The following is a 19242-nucleotide window of genomic DNA, read 5'->3' on the forward strand; positions in this document are numbered from 1 at the left end:
GTCTGGTGAATATGCACGCCTCTAAAATAATGTTTGAGGCGGCTAATGGTAGGGAAAATAACATTCAATTCTCTGGCAATGATTCTGGTAGACATTCCTGCAGTCAGCATGCCAGTTCCATGCTCGCTCAACATGACATCTGGCATTGTGTTGTGACAACTGCATATTTTAGTGGCCTTTTATTGTCCCCAGCACAAGGTGCACCTGTGTAATGATCATGCTGTTTAATCAGCTTCTAGATATGCCACACCTGTCAGGTGGATGTATTATCTTGGCAATGGAGAAATGCTCACAAACCGGGATGTACACATTTGTGCTCAACATTTGAGAGAAATAAGCTTCTGCATATGGAACATTTCTGGAATCTTTTATTTCAGCTCATGAAACATGGGACCAACACTTTACATGTGCACCATTTGCAGTCTTGTTTTTGCTTGCACTGTCCTGGTTAGATCCACCATTTGACAATGTGAAAAAATATCCAGAACAGATTATTTGATCCCTTGTATATATCTAGGCTGAATTTACATGACTATTCTCTGGACTGTGTTTGGGCTCTACAGAAACCATGCATGAATGGACAGGTCGGAATTGGTCCTACTGGGTTTCCGTACCCTGTAATGTAATAAAGTCGACGTGACGCTGAACTCTGGGTATAGATGATGAACCCATAGCCTTAGTAATGACATATTTTTATAACTAATCCTAGACTAACTTTAGCCTATCGTTTCCAATGGGAACAAATTAGTCACAGTGGGCAGAACCAAACACGAGCTAGCAAGATCCCATTGGCATATTCTAGCAAGTATTTGCATGTTTCTGTTAAGGAACGCTTACTCTGGAGTTCGCGTATGCATGACCCTTCTTCGCCTTTGCAATCTTTCTAAACTACGCGATTTTTAAAAACTTTGGCAAAGAGTAAAGTTTACAAAACCTAGTCCACTCTGTTCATAACATATTGTAGTTTTAAGAACAGAACAGTATTGAGAGAAAATGTGCAGAATGTCTGCCAAAATCCATCTAGTTCCATCTTCCCCCACTGCCAACCACTGGGCTTCCTCTCACTACAATATTTGATAGTGAGTGGAAACGCCAAGCGGATGCTTCATATTTATACATCCGGTGAAATATCTGTCTCATTGTGCCATCGGTGGTAAAATGCCGCCTTCAAACAACTGGGTACTCGGAAAGATACGAGGTAAAATCATGACATCAGTGATTTTCAGGTCGGAGCTCTAGATAGAGTTCCTGAGTTGGAATTCCGAGTTTGATGACGGTTTAAATTGATTTTCCCAGTCGGAGATAGTAGTTTTGAACGCACTGAAGTCGGAGATTTCCTAGTTACCATTTGTTTTGAACGCTGTATTATATTAGAGAAGCCGTTTTAGCCTATCTTTGTATTATAATGTATTTGGTGGACTGATCAAATAAAAATGATATATAAGTAGCGAGCCATATATTTACCGGTAAGATATTGTTGGTATTGAAACCTCACTATGGGTCGAAAAGATACCCTTATAACACATGCTTAGTTATGTATCCAGACTGTTTTTGTGGTGCCAATGTTTTTACTGTAACGCTAACTACTACAGTAGCTAACGTTATATTGTTACCTAACCTAGTAGTAGCTAGCAAGGCTAATTCAGTTTTGGTAACCAGGATGCTAACTAGCAGCAGGTTTGTTTTGAGAATATTGCCATTCACTCACGACCCACACAGAGCCATTCCATCTTTTGTTAGCTAGATACATCTAGGAGAATAACATTTATGAATATTGATGCCGTTGGTCCTAGATTATAGTTTGTGGATTCTGTTCATATTAGCCGCCCGGCTGTGTGTAATGAGGTACCTAGCCCTAGCCAGCTAAAGTTAACATAAAGTAGCTTCTTAATACTTGTTTGCTGTTCTGACCATAATTCGACGGTTACTGTTAGGCCAACTCGTTTATTTAACTAGGTCATCAGTTAAGAACACATTCTTATTTACAATGACAGCCTGGGAACAGTGGGTTAACTGCCTTGTTCAGGGGTAGAAAGACAGATTGTCAACTCGGGGATTTAATCTAGCAATTTTTTGTTTACTGGCCCAACGCTCTAGGCTACCTGACGCCCCCAATCATTATATTAACTAACAAGCGTTAGTGTGTTCTGCCTTCAGTGGCTAGACCGCTAGTACCTCAACTAGTATTAGGTCAATCAACAAGTGGTAATCTGGATTTTACATCATTGGATTGTTCTATTTTGCATTACTGCGCTTTGTTGATCTTTTTTAGACTTTTATTTTTACCAGCAGGTTCTTGTTTGACTTGGTTAATAACCCTGACCCTAAAGATTGCACAAAGCTATGGGACATTCAAGCTATTTGCATGTCAGGCACATTATGTAACAGAACTGTATCCTTATTCTGGGAATCACTATTTTACCTAACGGTCACTTACCTCACACATTGGTTCTCACTTTTCCATTGACTACTCTGCTCTTTTATCTCTTAGTAAGCAAGGGGAAATAAGTCACTCTTCGAGAATAGTCTTGTAGACAGACCCGTGTTGCCCAACACAGGTCCTTGAGTACACCCAACATTACACAGTTTTGTTGTGGCCCTTGACAAACACACCTCATTCAACTCATTGAGGGCTTGGTGATTAGTTGCAAGTTGAATCAGGTGTGCTTGTCCAGGGTTACAATGAAAATGTGTACTGTTGGGAGGGACCAGGTTTTGGAACACAGAACGTTCTTAAAGAAGAACATTAATTTGTATTTATTTGCTGAGTGTCTGTATATAATTGTTCGGGGTGGCTTTATCCTATCCTCAACAACACAAGTGAAATGGTCAACTTGTAGACAGCCTAGCTAGCAGCTACGGTCTCATTTCAGATGCAATGCTTCTTGGGACACTGATGTACTTGTCATCTTGGTTCTACAAGTCTTTTTGATGGAAACATTTAACACAATTCTTACTGGAGTCAGGTGAATCAAACCAAAATAAAATTGTATCGATCACATGCATCAAATACTACAGATGAAATGCTTACAGTGAAATGCTTACTCACATGCCCATTTATAACAGTGTAGAGTTACAAATGAAGACATTTGCTAAATAAATAAAGAAATGATAACACAAAACAATGAGGCTATATACAAAGACTACCAGTACAGAGTCAATGTTCAGGTGTACAAGGAAGTTGCGGTAATACAGTATGTACCTATGGCTAGGGGTAAAAGTGAGTAGGCAGTCAGGATATATAATAAACAGAGTGGCACCAGCAGTGTGTGTGTGTGTGTGTTGGAGTCAGTTTAGTATGTGTGAGGGTTTGGGTAGAGTCTAGTGGGTGTGCATAGACCCATTTCAAAGAGAGTCAGTGCAAAACAATTAAAATAAATAATAAAGGTGGTCAATGTAAATAGTCCCGGTAGCCATTTTGATTTAACTGTTCAGCAGCCTAATGGCTTGTGGGTAGAAGCTGTTCAGGAGCCTTTTGGTCACAGACTTGGCGCTCCAGTACCGCTTGCTGTGAGGTAGCAGATAGAACAGTCTATGACTTGGGTGGCCGGAGTCATTGACAATTTTTTGTCCCTTCCTCTGACCCTGCCTGTTATAGAGGTTCTGGATGGCAGGGAGTTCGGCCCGAGTGATGTACTGATGTCTGAAGTGGGACTCTGTGTTTTCTCCAAAAGGTGATGTATCTGAGCATCCATGAACACACGTTGTTGCCACGGTCCTAGGAACAGCCAGGAAGGGGTGTACCTAGGGCTTGCCCAGACCCAGTCACTGCTGATCCAGCCACAGGACCCACAACTCACAGCGCCTAGTCCACCTCCACCTGACCCATGGTGGACATAAGCAACATGTCTGGCAGGGACCGCACCAATGAGTTCCAGTAAGCAACATGTCTGGCAGGGACCGCACCAATGAGTTCCAGTAAGCAACATGTCTGGCAGGGACCGCACCAATGAGTTCCAGTAAGCAACATGTCTGGCAGGGACCGCACCAATGAGTTCCAGTAAGCAACATGTCTGGCAGGGACCGCACCAATGAGTTCCAGTTTGTCTGCAGGTGAGACAGGTGAGCAACATAGAAAGGCCATGTACAGTCGTGGCCAAAGGTTTTGAGAATGACACAAATATTAATTTTCACAAAGTTTGCTGCTTCAGTGTCTTTAGATATTTTTGTCAGATGTTACTATGGAATGCTGAAGTATAATTACAAGCATTTCATAAGTGTCAAAGGCTTTTATTGACAATTACATGAAGTTGATGCAAAGAGTCAATATTTGCAGTGTTGACCCTTCTTTTTCAAGACCTCTTCAATCCGCCCTGGCATGCTGTCATTTAACTTCTGGGCCACATGGTGGCAGCCCATTCTTGCATAATCAATGCTTGGAGTTTGTCAGCATTTTTGTGTTTTTGTTTGTCCATCCACCTCTTGAGGATTGACCACAAGTTCTCAATGGGATTAAGGTCTGGGGAGTTTCCTGGCCATGGACCCAAAATATCGATGTTTTGTTCCCCTAGCCACTTAGTTATCACTTTTGCCTTATGACAAGGAACTCCATCATGCTGGAAAATACATTGTTCGTCACCAAACTGTTCCTGGATGGTTGGGAGAAGTTGCTCTCGAAGGATGTGTTGGTACCATTCTTTATTCATGGCTGTGTTCTTAGGCAAAATTGTGAGTGAGCCCACTCCCTTGGCTGAGAAGCAACCCCACACATGAATGGTCTCAGGATGCTTTACTGTTGGCATGACACAGGACTGATGGTAGCGCTCACCTTGTCTTCTCCGGACAAGCTTTTTTCCAGATGCCCCAAACAATCGGAAAGGGGATTCATCAGAGAAAATGACTTTACCCCTGTCCTCAGCAGTCCAATCCCTATACCTTTTGCAGAATATCAGTCTGTCCCTGATGTTTTTCCTGGAGAGAAGTGGCTTCTTTGCTGCCCTTCTTGACACCAGGCCATCCTCCAAAAGTCTTCGCCTCACTGTGCATGCAGATGCACTCACACCTGCCTGCTGCCATTCCTGAGCCAGCACTGTACTGGTGGTGCCCCGATCCCGCAGCTGAATCAACTTTAGGAGACAGTCCTGGTGCTTGCTGGACTTTCTTGGGCACCCTGAAGCCTTCCCATCAATTGAACCGCTCTCCTTGAAGTTCTTGATGATCCGATAAATGGTTGATTTAGGTGCAATCTTACTGGCAGCAATATCCTTGCCTGTGAAGCCCTGTTTGTGCAAAGCAATGACGGCACGTGATTCCTTGCAGGTAACCATGGTTGACAAAGGCAGAACAATGATTCTAAGCACCACCCTCCTTTAGAAGCATCCAGTCTGTTATTCAAACTCAATCAGCATGACCAAGTGATCTCCAGCCTTGTCCTCGTGAACACTCACACCTGTGTTAACAAGAGAATCACTGACATGTCAGCTGGTCCTTTTGTGGCAGGGCTGAAATGCAGTGGAAATGTTTTTTCGGGATTCAGTTCATTTGCATGGCAAAGAGGGACTTTGCAATTAATGGCAATTCATCTGATCACTCTTCATAACATTCTGGAGTATATGCAAAATTGCCATCATACAAACTTAGGCAGCAGACTTTGAAAATGAATGTGTCATTCTTAAAACTTTTGGCCACGACTGTATGTATGTTCGGAACTACTATCGAATGTCGAGAATCAAAACATTCTCTAGCTTCCCTACAATGGGTGTGGATGTACTTTACAATTGCATACCACCCAGTTTAATTCCAGGATGGGGTCCATTCCATTTCAGACAACAGTGACTTTACCCTCATGGCAAAGTTAGTAGCATTACACTGTGTTATAAACACTAATTAATTATGAGAACAGATGCATCCCTCTGTCAGTATCCATATAGCCTACTTAACTGTTTGTTTATTTCTGTTTAGGAGGATTGGAAAGGACTTGAGTAACACTTTTGCCAAACTAGAAAAACTCACAATATGTAAGGAAGCAATACAACAAAAAATGTATGTGATTAGTGTCCACAATATGGTAATGGTTATGTAACTTACTGATTCTTATCTTTCCTAGTTGCCAAAAGGAAATCCCTCTTTGATGACAAAGCTGTGGAGATTGAGGAGTTAACCTACATCGTTAAACAGGTGAGGAGAGACATAGGCCTCTATTAGATTCCGTCATTATGCAGTGTTATGCTACAGTGTTTATACAGTGCATTCCAAAAGTATTCAGACCCCTTCCCTTTTTCCACATTTTGTTACGTTACAGCCTTATTCTAAAATGTATTTAATTGTTTTTTTCCCCTCATCAATCTACACACGATACCCCATAATGACAATGCAAAAACAGGTTGACATTTTTGCAAATGTATTATACATTTTAAAAACGTTATCACATTTACATAAGTATTAAAACCCTTTACTCAGTACTTTGTTGAAGCACCTTTGACAGTGATTACATCAAATCAAATCAAATCAAATCAAATTTATTTATATAGCCCTTCGTACATCAGCTGATATCTCAAAGTGCTGTACAGAAACCCAGCCTAAAACCCCAAACAGCAAGCAATGCAGGTGGAGAAGCACGGTGGCTAGGAAAAACTCCCTAGAAAGGCCAATACCTAGGAAGAAACCTAGAGAGGAACCAGGCTATGTGGGGTGGCCAGTCCTCTTCTGGCTGTGCCGGGTGGAGATTATAACAGAACATGGTCAAGATGTTCAATGTTCATAAATGACCAGCATGGTCGAATAATAATAAGGCAGAACAGTTGAAACTAGAGCAGCAGCACAGTCAGGTGGAAGTTGAAACTGGAGCAGCAGCATGGCCAGGTAGACTGGGGACAGCAAGGAGTCATCATGTCAGGTAGTCCTGGGGCATGGTCCTAGGGCTCAGGTCAGTTGAAACTGGAACAGCAGCATGGCCAGGTGGACTGGGGACAGCAAGGAGTCATCATGTCAGGTAGTCCTGGGGCATGGTCCTAGGGCTCAGGTCCTCCGAGAGAGAGAAAGAAAGAGAGAAGGAGAGAATTAGAGAACGCACACTTAGATTCACACAGGACACCGAATAGGACAGGAGAAGTACTCCAGATATAACAAACTGACCCCAGCCCCCCGACACATAAACTACTGCAGCATAAATACTGGAGGCTGAGACAGGAGGGGTCAGGAGACATCCTCGAGTCTTCTTGGGTATGACGCTACAAGCTTGGCACACCTGTATTTGGAGAGTTTCTCCCATTCTTCTCTGCAGATCCTCTCAAGCTCTGTCAGGTTTGATGGTGAGTGTCGCTGCACAGCTATTTTCAGGTCTCTCCAGAGATGTTCGATTGGGTTCATGTCCGGGCTCTGGCTGGACCACTCAAGGACATTCAGAGACTTGTCCCGAATCCACTCCTGTTTTGTCTTGGGTGTGTGCTTAGGGTCATCATCCTGTTGCGAGGTGAAACTTCGCCCTCAGTCTGAGGTTCTGAGTGCTTTGGAGCAGGTTTTCATCAAGGATCTCTCTGTACTTTGCTCCGTTCATCTTTCCCATCAATCCTGACTAGTCTGCCAGTTCCTGCTGTTGAAAAACATCCCCACAGCATGATGCTGCCACCACCATGCTTCACGGTAGGGATGGTGCCAGGTTTCCTCCAGACATGACGCTTGGCATTCATGCCAAAGAGTTCAATCTTGGTTTCATCAGAGAATCTTGTTTCTCATGGTCTGAGAGTCCTTTAGGTGCCTTTTGGCACACTCCAAGCTGGCTGTCATGTGTTTTACTGAGGAGTGACTTCTGTCTGGCCACTCTACCATAAAGGCCTGATTGGTGGAGAGCCGCAGAGATAGTTGTCCTTCTGGCTCTCCCTTCTCCACAGAGGAACTCTGGAGCTCTGTCAGAGTGACCATTATTAGGTATTGTGTGTAGATTGATGAGGATCTTTTTAACATTTAATCAATTTTAGAATAAGGCTGTAACGTAACAAAATGTAGAAAAAAATCAAGGGGTCTGAATACTTTCTGAAGGCACTGTATTTACAGAATACTATTCACGCACACTTTATTAGATGCCTTTTGAGATGTAAAAGTAACTGTCTATTTTTGTTTTCTTTGTACAGGACATAACCAGTTTAAATAAACAGATAGCACAGCTGCAGGGCCTTGTGCGTTCCAGACAAAGTCAGAATGGCAAACATCTACAGACACATTCCAACACCATCATTGTCTCCCTCCAGGTAACTTCCACGCTCTGGCATTCTGATAGGCCACTGGTTTTATCCAATGTAGACTTTTACATGTTGCTTTCATTTTATAACAGCCTTTTTCTGTTCTAGTCAAAACTGGCATCAATGTCAAACGACTTTAAGTCCGTGCTGGAGGTCAGGACTGAGGTAAGGCATGCTGACACACACCTCTTTTCACAGTAAATCTTTTGACCAGACTAGTTTCATTTTTTTTGTTCCATTTACAGTGGGGTACGAAATGATTTACACCCCTGAGAAAGATCAGCGAAAATGACTGTATAAAATACTGAGCTACAGGTAACTGCCAAAATAAAGGAAACACATAGGTGTTAAGTTAATTAAGCAATTGACATCCCATCATGCTTAGGGTCGTGTATAATAATGCTGGACAGGCCATTACTTTGACTACTATGGCTATGCCCCCATAGAATGAAAATGACCCATCCACAGGGCATGAGTGGTCACTGAGTGGTTTACTGAGCATGAAAACAATGTACACCATATTCCGTAGTCTTCTCAGTCGCCAGGTCTCAACCCAATTAAACACTTATGGGAGATTCTGGTGCAATGTCTGATACAGCATTTTACAACACAATCACAAAACACCAAATTATGGAATTTATGGCGCCTCCCTCCCATAGAGTTCCAGATACTTGTAGAATTTATGCCTGAGTGCATGGAGCTGTTCTGGCTCGTGGTGGCCCAACACCCTATTAAGACACTATGTTGGAGTTTAGTTTTTTTTACCTGTATTTTGTATGCAAAAAAAAAAGAAGGGAAATTATATTATTTTAAACTAATACAATTGCTTAGAGAAAGAAGTAATCATTTTTATCTCAAAAAGGAAGGGGTCAAAATGATTGACACCCCTGTTTTCAATACCTTTCAATACCTCACCTTGCGAGGATAATGGTACTGATACTTTTTCTTAAATGTTTTTATGATATTGGAGAACACATTGGGAGGGATCTTAGACCATTCCTACATACCACAATCTGTCCAGATCCTTGATCTCCTTCGTCTGTACTTATGGAATGCCCTCTTCAGTTCAAACCACAGGTTTTCATTGGGTTTCAAGTCCGGAGACTGAGATGGCCATTGCAAAATGTAGATTTTGATGTGTGTTTGGGGTTATTGTCTTGCTGGAAGATCCACTTGCAGCCAAGTTTCAGCCTCCCAACAGAGGCAACCATGTTTTTGGCTAAAATGTCCTGGTACTGGGTAAAGTTCATGATGTCGTTGACCTCAACAAAGGGCCCAGGACCAGTGGAAATAAAATAGCCCCATAACATCAAAGATCCCCCACCATATTTCACAGTAGATATTGGGTTATTTTCTGCTCATGCATTCTCATTTAAACGCCAAACCCACCACTGGTGTATATGGCCAAAGAGCTCTATTTTCATGTCATCCAACAACGCCTGGAGTTTGCTAAACGGCACTGACACATGGATTGGAACAGGTGCTTTGGTCATATGACATGAAAATAAAGCTCTTTGCCCACGTACACAAGTGGTGGTTTTGACGTTGAAATGAAAACCCCTACCTTTTTGAGGAAACACATTAGTTGTTAAACAGCTTGCTGTTTTATCAAGGATGTCAATACTTTTGGACCCCACAGTATATTTGTTGGTTCATAAACGGTTTAAACATTGATTTTTCTTCTCGCCCCCACACTCTTTTCCCTTTGTAGAACCTCAAAGAGCAGAAAACTAGAAGAGATCAGTTTTCTCAAGCTCCAGCATCCTCCTCCTCCCATCTCCATGCCAGCAACTTCAGTGAGGGAAAACTAGTATCAGCTCTAATGTACAAAACAACAGGAAACAGTACAGCCTGACTTACTACTCTCTCTTGCAGGTAACTCATTGTTAATGCAGGACGACTGTAAAAAGACAGGTGAGGTCTCTGTAGATATGGAATTCTGCGCCAGTCAACAGCTGCAACTCATCAATGAACAGGTATTACCTCAGCTCCTCTTGACTATGTGGCGTTAAAGGGATGGTGACAATAATAACAATTACATTTAAAGCTTGACACACTGTCCACTTTAAATGCAAACGCTTTTATGGACTTGTTTCTGGGTTCATGTGTAAATCAATAATACTGGTTGTTGCTAAATAATTGGCATTCATGCTAAGTGGTCTAACACTTGTGGCGTGTGTTGTACAGGACTCGTACATCCAGAGGCGTGCAGACACCATGCAGAACATAGAGAGCACCATCGTAGAGCTGGGCTCTATATTCGAGCAGCTGGCCCACATGGTGAAGGAGCAGGAAGAGACTGCAGAGGTGAGGGAGAAATGGAAAGATAGACAGAGATTATCAAGCTGCTGGTAGAGATGCTTTGTCCCTGATATGACATAGTTGTTCCAGTGTTTTGTTGAGATTACATATCTTAACTGTGATCAGACGGGGCGTGCAGTGGTAAGCAGGCTAGTGGAACCTCTGACACTCATTGTCCTCCCCTTTTCCCATCCTCTTTCCTGTAGAATTGATGCCCACGTGAAGGACAGCCAGCTCAACGTAGATATGGCACATTCAGAGATCCTCGTGTACTTTCAGTCTGTCTCATGCAACCGCTGGCTCATGGTCAAAATCTTCCTCATCCTCATAGTATTCTTCATCGTCTTTGTGGTCTTCTTTGCCTGAGGACCAGGAGGCACTTGGCTAAGAATGATAGGAAGGAGGATGAGAAAGGGAGGAATTGTGCTGGAGGAGAGTAGAGTGGGGAGGAAATAGAGAGGATGTGTGGGGAACAGAGGAGTAGCTGGATGGGTGGTGTGTTCCCTCTTTGTTTCTCCTTTGTTTTTCAGACTTTCTCTTGTGATTTAAAGAAAATACCACTACTAACAAACAATTCTATATGTGTCCGGATGCAGTTGTGTTAATAATAGCTGTATGGGAGGTAGAAAGGAGATGAAAAATATTATTATCCTCCATTGTATGGAGTAAATAGATGATGATGGCAGGATAGGAGATTATTGCAGTTGGATTTACTTTCTTTTTGTTTTCAAATCAAAATAAACATTACATTTTTATTTCACCTTTTTTTAACCAGGTAGGCCAGTTGAGAACACGTTCTCATTTACAACTGCGACCTGGCCAAGATAAAGCAAAGCAGTGCGACAAAAACAACAACACAGAGTTACACATAAAGAAATGTACAGTCAATAACACAATAGAAAAATCTATGTACATTGTGTGCAAATGTAGAAGAGTAGGGAGGTAAAGGCCATAGAGGCGAAATAATTACAATTTAGCATTAACACTGGAGTGATAGATGTGCAGATGATGATGTGCAAGTAGAGATATTAGGGTGCAAAAGAGCAAGAGGATAAATAACAATATGGGGATGAGGTAGTTGGGTGTGCTATTTACAGATTGGCTGTGTACAGGTACAGTGATCGGTAAGCTGCTCTGACAGCTGATGCTTAAAGTTAGAGAGGGAGATATAAGACTCCAGCTTCAGTGATTTTTTTGCAATTCGTTCCAGTCATTGGCAGCAGAGAACTGGAAGGAAAGGTGACTGGCTTTGGGGATGACCAGTGAAATATACCTTCTGGAGCGTGTGCTACGGGTGGGTGTTGCTATGGTGACCAGTGAGTTGAGGTAAGGCGGGGCTTTACCTAGCAAAGACTTATAGATGACCTGGAGCCAGTGGGTTTGGCGACGAATATGTAGTGTGGGCCAGCCCACGAGAGCATACAGGTCGCAGTGGTGGGGCTTTGGTGACAAAACAGATGGCACTGTGATAGACTACATCCAGTTTGCTGAGTAGAGTCTTTTAGGCTATTTTGTAAATGACATCGCCGAAGTCAAGGATCGGTAGGATAGTCAGTTTTACGAGGGTATGTTTGGCAGCATGAGTAAAAGAGGCTTTGTTGAGAAATAGGAAGCCGATTCTAGATTTAATTTTGGATTCTAGATTCTTAATGTGAGTCTGGAAGGAGAGTTTACAGTCTAACCAGACACCCAGGTATTTGTAGTTGTCCACATATTCTAAGTCAGAACCGTCCAGAGTAGTGATGCAAGTCGGGCGGGAGGCTGCGGGCAGCAATCGGTTGAAGAGCATGCACTTAGTTTACTTGCATTTAAAAGCTATTGCAGGCCACGGAAGGAGTGTTGTATGGCATTGAAGCTCATTTGGAGGTTTGTTAGCACAGTGTCCAAAGAAGGGCCAGAAGTATACAGAATGGTGTCGTCTGCGTAAAGATGGATCAGAGAATCACCAGCAGCAAGAGCAACATCATTGATATATACAGAGAAAAGAGTCTGCCTGAGAATTGAACCCTGTGGCAGCCCCATAGAGACTGCCAGAGGTCCGGACAGTAATACCTCCTCTAGGAGTTTAGGGCTGTGAATGCACTTCTCTTCTTTGATGGTTAGAAAAGCTGATGGGAAATGTTTTGGCAACACATAACTTAAACTGTACATGCGTTGTGTTGCACAATGCTATCATGCACATGAAAGGACATCCATCATGACAGTCATCTTGATGTGGTTGACCTGAGATAAATGAATGTACTGTGTAAGTGAAGCATTGCCAGTATTTCTGACTATGCTTTTATTTTCTCTAGTCAGATCCTGTATGTGCAGAACATGCAGTTAGGAGAGGAGAAAATGTGTCTTTAAAAAAAACACACAAAAACGTTTTGAAAGGTGACCATGGTCATTTGGCTGACCAATAACGTCATCCAAAATTCCATGACCGTTGCAGCTCTACCGGTTATTGTAAAGTATGTTAAATCATGGTCTGCACATAACACCTGATGAGTGATGTTTTACAGACCGTGTTCCCCCCCCCCCCCCCCCCCCCGCACATCTCTTAAAGAGAAAAAAAAGAGACATTATTTATAGATAATGTAAACAAACTATCACATGAACGTTTTTAAATCTTGGTTGTATCTGTGCTCCTGAGGTATCTGTCAAATTAAATTAATTGTTGAAATTCTCATTTGTTTTGTCTCCAGAGCAGAGGTTGCTGGTGGGGTGAGCTATAGGAGGACGGGCTCATTGTAATGGAATAGGAAAAAATGGAACAGTATCAAACATGGAAACCATATTCCATTCCAGACATTACAATGAGCCGTATTCCTATAGCCTCCCACCAGCCTGCACTGCTCTAGAGTCCTTTTTGTTCAAGGCAATGACTCAGAAAGACACTGGAAAAAAATATTCTAATATACAAACTCATCTGCTTAGCTCAAATTCTGGAGCCAAAAAATATTGTAATGGAAATTTTCTGGAATTTTCCCACCCAATGTATTTAGCCTGCACTCATTGTACCACTTTTCAGTTACTGTTTTACCCATTTGCTCTGTCTTTGGACATCTTGGAGAAAGTATTGTAGATCATAGCAAATGTTATTGATGCCCCTCAGTTCTGTATTTTGTCTGATGCCTTTGTTGCAAATAATGAGTAATGTAAAAGTGAAAATAAAAAGTAACTATTTTAAAGTTGTTTTTTTCATTGTCAATGGTAACTGCCAAAATAATGGAAACACTTGATTAAATGATGGATACAAAGTATTTTGAAAGCAGGTGTTTCCAGACAGGTTTGATTCCTGAGTTAATTAAGCAGTTAACATCTCATGCTTATGGTCATGTATAAAAATGCTGGGCAGGTCATTATTCTGGCTGCTATGACCCATAGGATAACAATACCTCCATCCACAGGGCACAAGTGGTCACTGAATGGTTTGATGAGCATAAAAACTATGTAAGCCATATGCCATGGCCATCTAAGTCACCAGATCTCACCCCAATTGAACACTTATGGGAGATTCTGGAGCAGTGCCTGAAACAGCGTTTTCCGACACCAACATAGACACAAAATTATGGAATTTCTCATGGAAAAATGGTGTCCCATCCCTCCAATAAAGTTCCAGACATTTGAATCCATGCCAAGGTGCAAGAGGAGCAAGGGAAGCGCTACTAAGGTACACAGTAGTACATTTTGGTAGGCAGAAGGTGCTCTTTGGTAAAAAAAGGTGAATTGGTCATCAAAAAGTAAGGAGGACCAAGGCACTCTTCATATAATTAATTCAAATGCCTTTATTTGTATGGCATGTTCAATAGAAACAAAGTTTTAAAATCCGACGCGTTTCGGCTGCATGGCCTTCGTCAGGGAGTACCAAAGTGTGTTGAAGCTGTTCTGGCTCGTTGTGGCCCAACACCCTATTAAGACACTTTATGTTGGTGTTTCCTTTATTTTGGCAGTAGGTTTAACGTTATCAGGTTTAGGGTTCATTCTAAATTAGTCAGAAACAGTTTGTTTGCATCCTTTGGAAGCTGAATAGGTTATTTACATTTCTGATTTATTTACATAGGCATCTATTTCAGAATAATGAAATCTTCCATTAGGAAACAGAATATGTAACTTGTATATTGGCACTATTATAAGTTGAGTGAAATTTGTCTTGTTGCTCTGATAATGAGGTTTGCTCCCAGTTTGACGACTTGTCTTCTCTCCTGTTATTTCTCCATCTGTCCCTCCCTAGCTTTCGCCCATCTCCACAGGACATATCTCAGGCCAGCCTGGTCTCATAAACTAGACGTAACATAGTAAATGTAAACCTCGGGACACTCAAATTAGTATGATATGTTATGTTTGGTATGGTTAAAAAAGAAACTAAAATAGTGTGTTTGGTAGGGCATATAACGCGAACATCTAGCAACTGAAAGGTTCGTGTTCGAATCCCATCACGGACAACTTTAGCATTTTAGTTCATTACCAACTTTGCAACTTACCTCTTTTTTTTTTAGCTACTTTGCAACTACATAGCATATTAGCTAACCCTTCCATAACATTAACCCTTTTACCATAATGTTAACCACAACAAATTGGAATTCGTAAGATCTCATACGTTCTGAAAATGTGCAACATATTGTACGAATTGCAATTCTTAACATATCATGCAAAATGTAATTTGTAACAAATCATACAAAATGGATGATGGACATCCACAAATTAATACATACCAATACGAAACATTAACATCTCAAACTAATTGGAGGGAACCAGATTTACCTTTACTATGTTGTGTCTACCCCTGAGTCCAGGTTTCTCAGGCATGCTCCTAGACCTCCTGTTGACTTCTATGGCTGCCTCTTCTCTCTCCTCCTCATCTTTGGACCACCCTTCCTGTCATGTGTTCCCCTGGCCTGCTGTCCTGCTCCACATGGGGTTGATGCAGATCTGGAAGGTGATGGAGGAGAGGACCTGCTGCGCTTCAGACTTCAGCGGGCGGCCCCTAACTCTCATGTCCTTGTCTCCCTCTTCCTTGTCCAGGCAGTCACACAGCACTGAGTGAAAGATACGAGACACCTCGCCCACCTTCGGTTCCAACTCTGTCACCAGCTTCCTTGTCCTAGACAATGACAAAGATTATGTATGGAGAAAAAGAGAGAGAATGGTGAGTTTGATAGTTCATGGCTGTGATGACTTGAACTGACATTGTCTGTCAGGACTGTTTAGAACCTCCTGCTACCTCAGTTTGACAGGGCCACACTTGCAGGAAGGGATTTTGGCACAAACATCCTGGAGTTCCCATTAGTTCCCCAGGGGTGAGAGTGTATGGGCGCATTCGAGCAGATCAGTATTGTCAAGTCGGTGACCATCGCCTTTCAGTGTGTTGCGTTATGGGTAGAACCTTTGTCCGACTTGAGACTGCATGTCGACTGATTTTACAAAAATCAAGTGATCAAAGGTCACGCTGCAGTTGCTTCTCACCAACTGCACCATGCAGCCATCACCTGCATTGTGGGAGGCACTGTACGTCGACCAATCATTAGTGGGGGTTTTAGCCCACGCAAACATGGACAAAGACATTTGAAACAGGAACCAACTTTGCTGTGATTCTAAAGCTACAGTGGATACAAATGAAGGTGATATTTGGGATCACACTCTATTAACCAATGAATTATACACACATGTTTTCAGTTAGGAAGTGTATCATATGGGGGTATAAAGAGTTTATTTCGACATTTATAAAGAAACGTATAAGCAATCGCAACTGCCATGTTTATATGAGCCTTGCTGTTGGAAAACCACTACAGTGTCAATTAAAGTGAGAGTTCTTATCTTAAAAATATCCAATGAATATAATACATCATGAATAATTAGGAATCTAATAATTACAATGAAAGATCCAATGGGAGACAATGTACATTATTTTGCCCTGTAATAGCTTCTGTGCCAAGTGAGTAGAAAGGCGGATGTCTAAATTCTAATCTGCTATTAATAATTAATAATATTAATGTGTCAGACCCTTATTGATTGGACCAGCATTTCCCCAGTCAGTGACAGGTTAACGTGCCTTGATTTAGATTGGGAATATATGCTGCCATCTGAGCAGAATCACAGTCGCTATCTCCAGTCTATTTATTAGGGGGATTTTAGAGTAGAAAGAATTCATGTTAAAGTAGCCAAAACAGTAGGCGTATATGGTTAAAGCCAGATGATTACTACATAGGCTCTGACTGCTGTCACTACCAAACAATATATCCTCCTGAGTACTACATCTCTCATATGGGGATGCAATTCTTTCTGTGACTACTTTAATCCAATTACGGTTTTACAGAAATAATTACTGTGAATAAAAATGCTTAGTATTGTGATTACCTAAGTAAGTAATACATGAAAGACTGTCCAGAACAGAGGATTGGGTTCTCGAAATTAAACTGTTTATTCTCACACAGGCTACTGATTTCCGACGCTCCCTTTTTCAGGCCGTAAAGAGGCAGAACAATAAACAGCATGGTCATATTACAGAAGCTACTGTGCCCAGCCCCCCGTGCCTCCACCAATCACACCAGACATTCCTTTGATTGCCAGACAGCAGGTTGACTGGCATGCTGGACCCTGTGAAACCTTTTATTAACTGGTAAATGATGCATTGATAACAACAGACCTCAGTTCAGCCACAATTCCATTAGGCCATGCACTGAACACTGGACTGATTGGAGTAGTTTGAGAAAAAAAAACATTTGGAAATGTAGTTGATACTGAATTAGATGTTTGCCATTGGCAAGCTTCATTTGATAGAAATGGTGAAATGAAGTCTGAGTTTATAATTGTAACCACATTATCACAGGCTACTTCATTAACAAAGAGTCTACCAACCAATGTTGTAGTTACTCTGTTCCTTTTTTACTAAGCTGCCTTTAAATAATATGAACGATTTTTATAACTAAACCAAGATAGACCACAGCCTGTAGTTTAAAATAGGAACACATGATCCATAGTGGGCAGAACAATCAAGGAGGTGGGCAGAGCCAAGCACGAGCTAGCGAGATCCTATTGGTGCTTTCTAGAATTAATTTGCATATTTCTGTTGGGGAACGCCTGCTCTGTGATGTGTGCATGTGCAAAAACTCAATCTGCCTTTGCATGCCTTCTAAACAAGGCAATTTTAAAAAACTTTGACAAAGGGTAAAGTCTACAAAACTTTGTCCACTTTATTCGTAACAGATTCTAGTTTTGGGAACAGAAATTTAAATTGAGATGAAATGTTTAATCGATGAGTAAATTAGCAGAAAGTTGGCCAAGATACATCTCATTCCATCTTCTGTCTCCCTACTTCTCATTCCCTTATCACTGCCGGCCACTGGGCTTCCTCTCAGTACCATATTTGGTAATGAGCGGAAACACCAAGCGGAAGCTTCACCTTTATACATTCGGTGAAATATCTGTCTCAATATTTCACTTCTGGTTTTCAGTGTGGCAAGCTCATCTTCGACAAAATTGCAGACGTTTGCAAACAAATCCATTTCCAGACCCAGAAGTCCATGCATCATCATAAATGGGATAAAGGAGGCTTAGATGCAAAAATGCCCTAATTGAAAACAGTGCTCATGATGGAAGTCAAGTCATCATCCACCTCATCTTTACTTCTCTTATAGCCCCTCCCTTTTCTCCCATCACCACCACCCACTCTCTCCTTTTCACATGTAATTGCTGGTTTTTCACTCTATCTATTGCCCATCCTTTGTAAATCTGCCCCTCTCTCTCTCTGAACTCTCTCTGCTTTGTCTCGCTTCTCTTTGTTTAGGTAAACATCTTGCAGAGACAGAGAATACTAAGATACCAACTAGGAGAAGAGTAACTGGGAATCTGAGTACTGCAGTCATCTCTGAGGGAACAGAAGGAAGGACTCTTACATTTTCTTATATTGTCCTTGTAAAAATGATAAGATAAGTTGCGATGGTCTCGATAACATTACAACAACCGTGTTTGACAGTATTGACATGATATTTCAGTTTTTTAATTTTTTTATTATAAAATGGTTTTCTCTTCCAATTCAGTTCTGATTTTCATGCTGATCTCTTGAAATTAATCAGGGGCTGTTTCAAATCCAACAGATTGAACTGAAATCTTTGACCCTTGATATTCTGTCAGAAATACATCACTATTTTACCCCATCAAATATCTAGAGTTTAATACAGGGTAGGGTGTTTTGATTGGGTGGTCAACTGGCCACTGATTGGCTCAAGGCATACCACTGCACTTGTATTTCCCTCCTTCCCTCTTCTGTACTTTTATATTCAAATGTCCAGTCTCCACTCAGACCAGATACTCTGATTATTGTCAGCGGTATATGGATTATTGTATATTCCTGTTCTTTCTCTGATTAATCAGTTTCTCTTTTATGTTTACTTCAAGATTGGCAGTATATGCAGTATATCTCCTTTATGCCTCTGTCTGCGCTTGGCCCTGATTTACAGGCTCCCAGCCCTCTGAGTAATAAGACTCCTGTTTCATAGCAGTTGGACTCAGTTCAGTTTTTTGGTGAGCAAAGGGGATCTGCAAGCTCTCGCAGATTGAATTGACGAAGCTAAATGTGCATTAAAGTTGCTTTGGTGGGTATTTGTACTGTAACTAATCAAATTCTCATTGTCTGCCAGTGTAACATACCAGCAGTACAGTATAGAACAAAGTGCTTCTCAAGATTGGTATAACTTCCAAGCATTTTCTTGATAAAAAGTCTTCCCATTTGCATGCAAGCATTATATTTGTGCTTATTCTGCTTAAAACTGGGTTGCATTTT

At 41.6% G+C, this 19242-nt stretch overlaps 1 protein-coding gene across 5 annotated transcripts; it reads left to right on the forward strand.

The window, feature by feature from the left end:
* Positions 1–1120: 1120 nt before the first annotated feature.
* LOC109873283 (syntaxin-5-like) lies at positions 1121–18553 on the forward strand. 5 transcript variants are annotated; one of them, XM_031807534.1, is made up of 10 exons: positions 1121–1198; positions 3675–4053; positions 6047–6117; positions 8070–8186; positions 8286–8342; positions 9889–9973; positions 10053–10153; positions 10365–10484; positions 15486–15609; positions 18247–18553. In XM_031807534.1, exons 2-9 carry the CDS (start codon positions 4032–4034, stop codon positions 15501–15503), a joined length of 591 nt encoding a protein of 196 aa, XP_031663394.1. In that variant the 5' UTR covers positions 1121–1198; positions 3675–4031; the 3' UTR covers positions 15504–15609; positions 18247–18553. The 5 variants fall into 5 exon arrangements, with proteins under 5 accessions (XP_031663394.1, XP_031663392.1, XP_031663393.1 ...); XM_031807532.1 differs by having other exon boundaries at positions 3675–4062; positions 18247–18494; XM_031807533.1 differs by lacking the exon at positions 1121–1198 and having other exon boundaries at positions 2111–4062.
* The last annotated feature ends 689 nt before the right edge of the window (positions 18554–19242 follow it).

This window comes from Oncorhynchus kisutch, linkage group LG28 (genome assembly GCF_002021735.2).
Source record: "Oncorhynchus kisutch isolate 150728-3 linkage group LG28, Okis_V2, whole genome shotgun sequence".
NCBI classification, from domain to species: domain Eukaryota; kingdom Metazoa; phylum Chordata; class Actinopteri; order Salmoniformes; family Salmonidae; genus Oncorhynchus; species Oncorhynchus kisutch.

Excerpts from the sequence above, each read along its gene's own strand:
- LOC109873283 (XM_031807530.1), top strand. The coding sequence starts at position 5,843 with ATGCATCCCTCTGTCAGTATCCATATAGCCTACTTAACTGTTTGTTTA. Across the intron at positions 5,958-6,046 it reads ACTAGAAAAACTCACAATAT|TTGCCAAAAGGAAATCCCTC; the intron begins GTAAGGAAGCAA and ends TATCTTTCCTAG. Across the intron at positions 6,118-8,069 it reads TAACCTACATCGTTAAACAG|GACATAACCAGTTTAAATAA; the intron begins GTGAGGAGAGAC and ends TTCTTTGTACAG.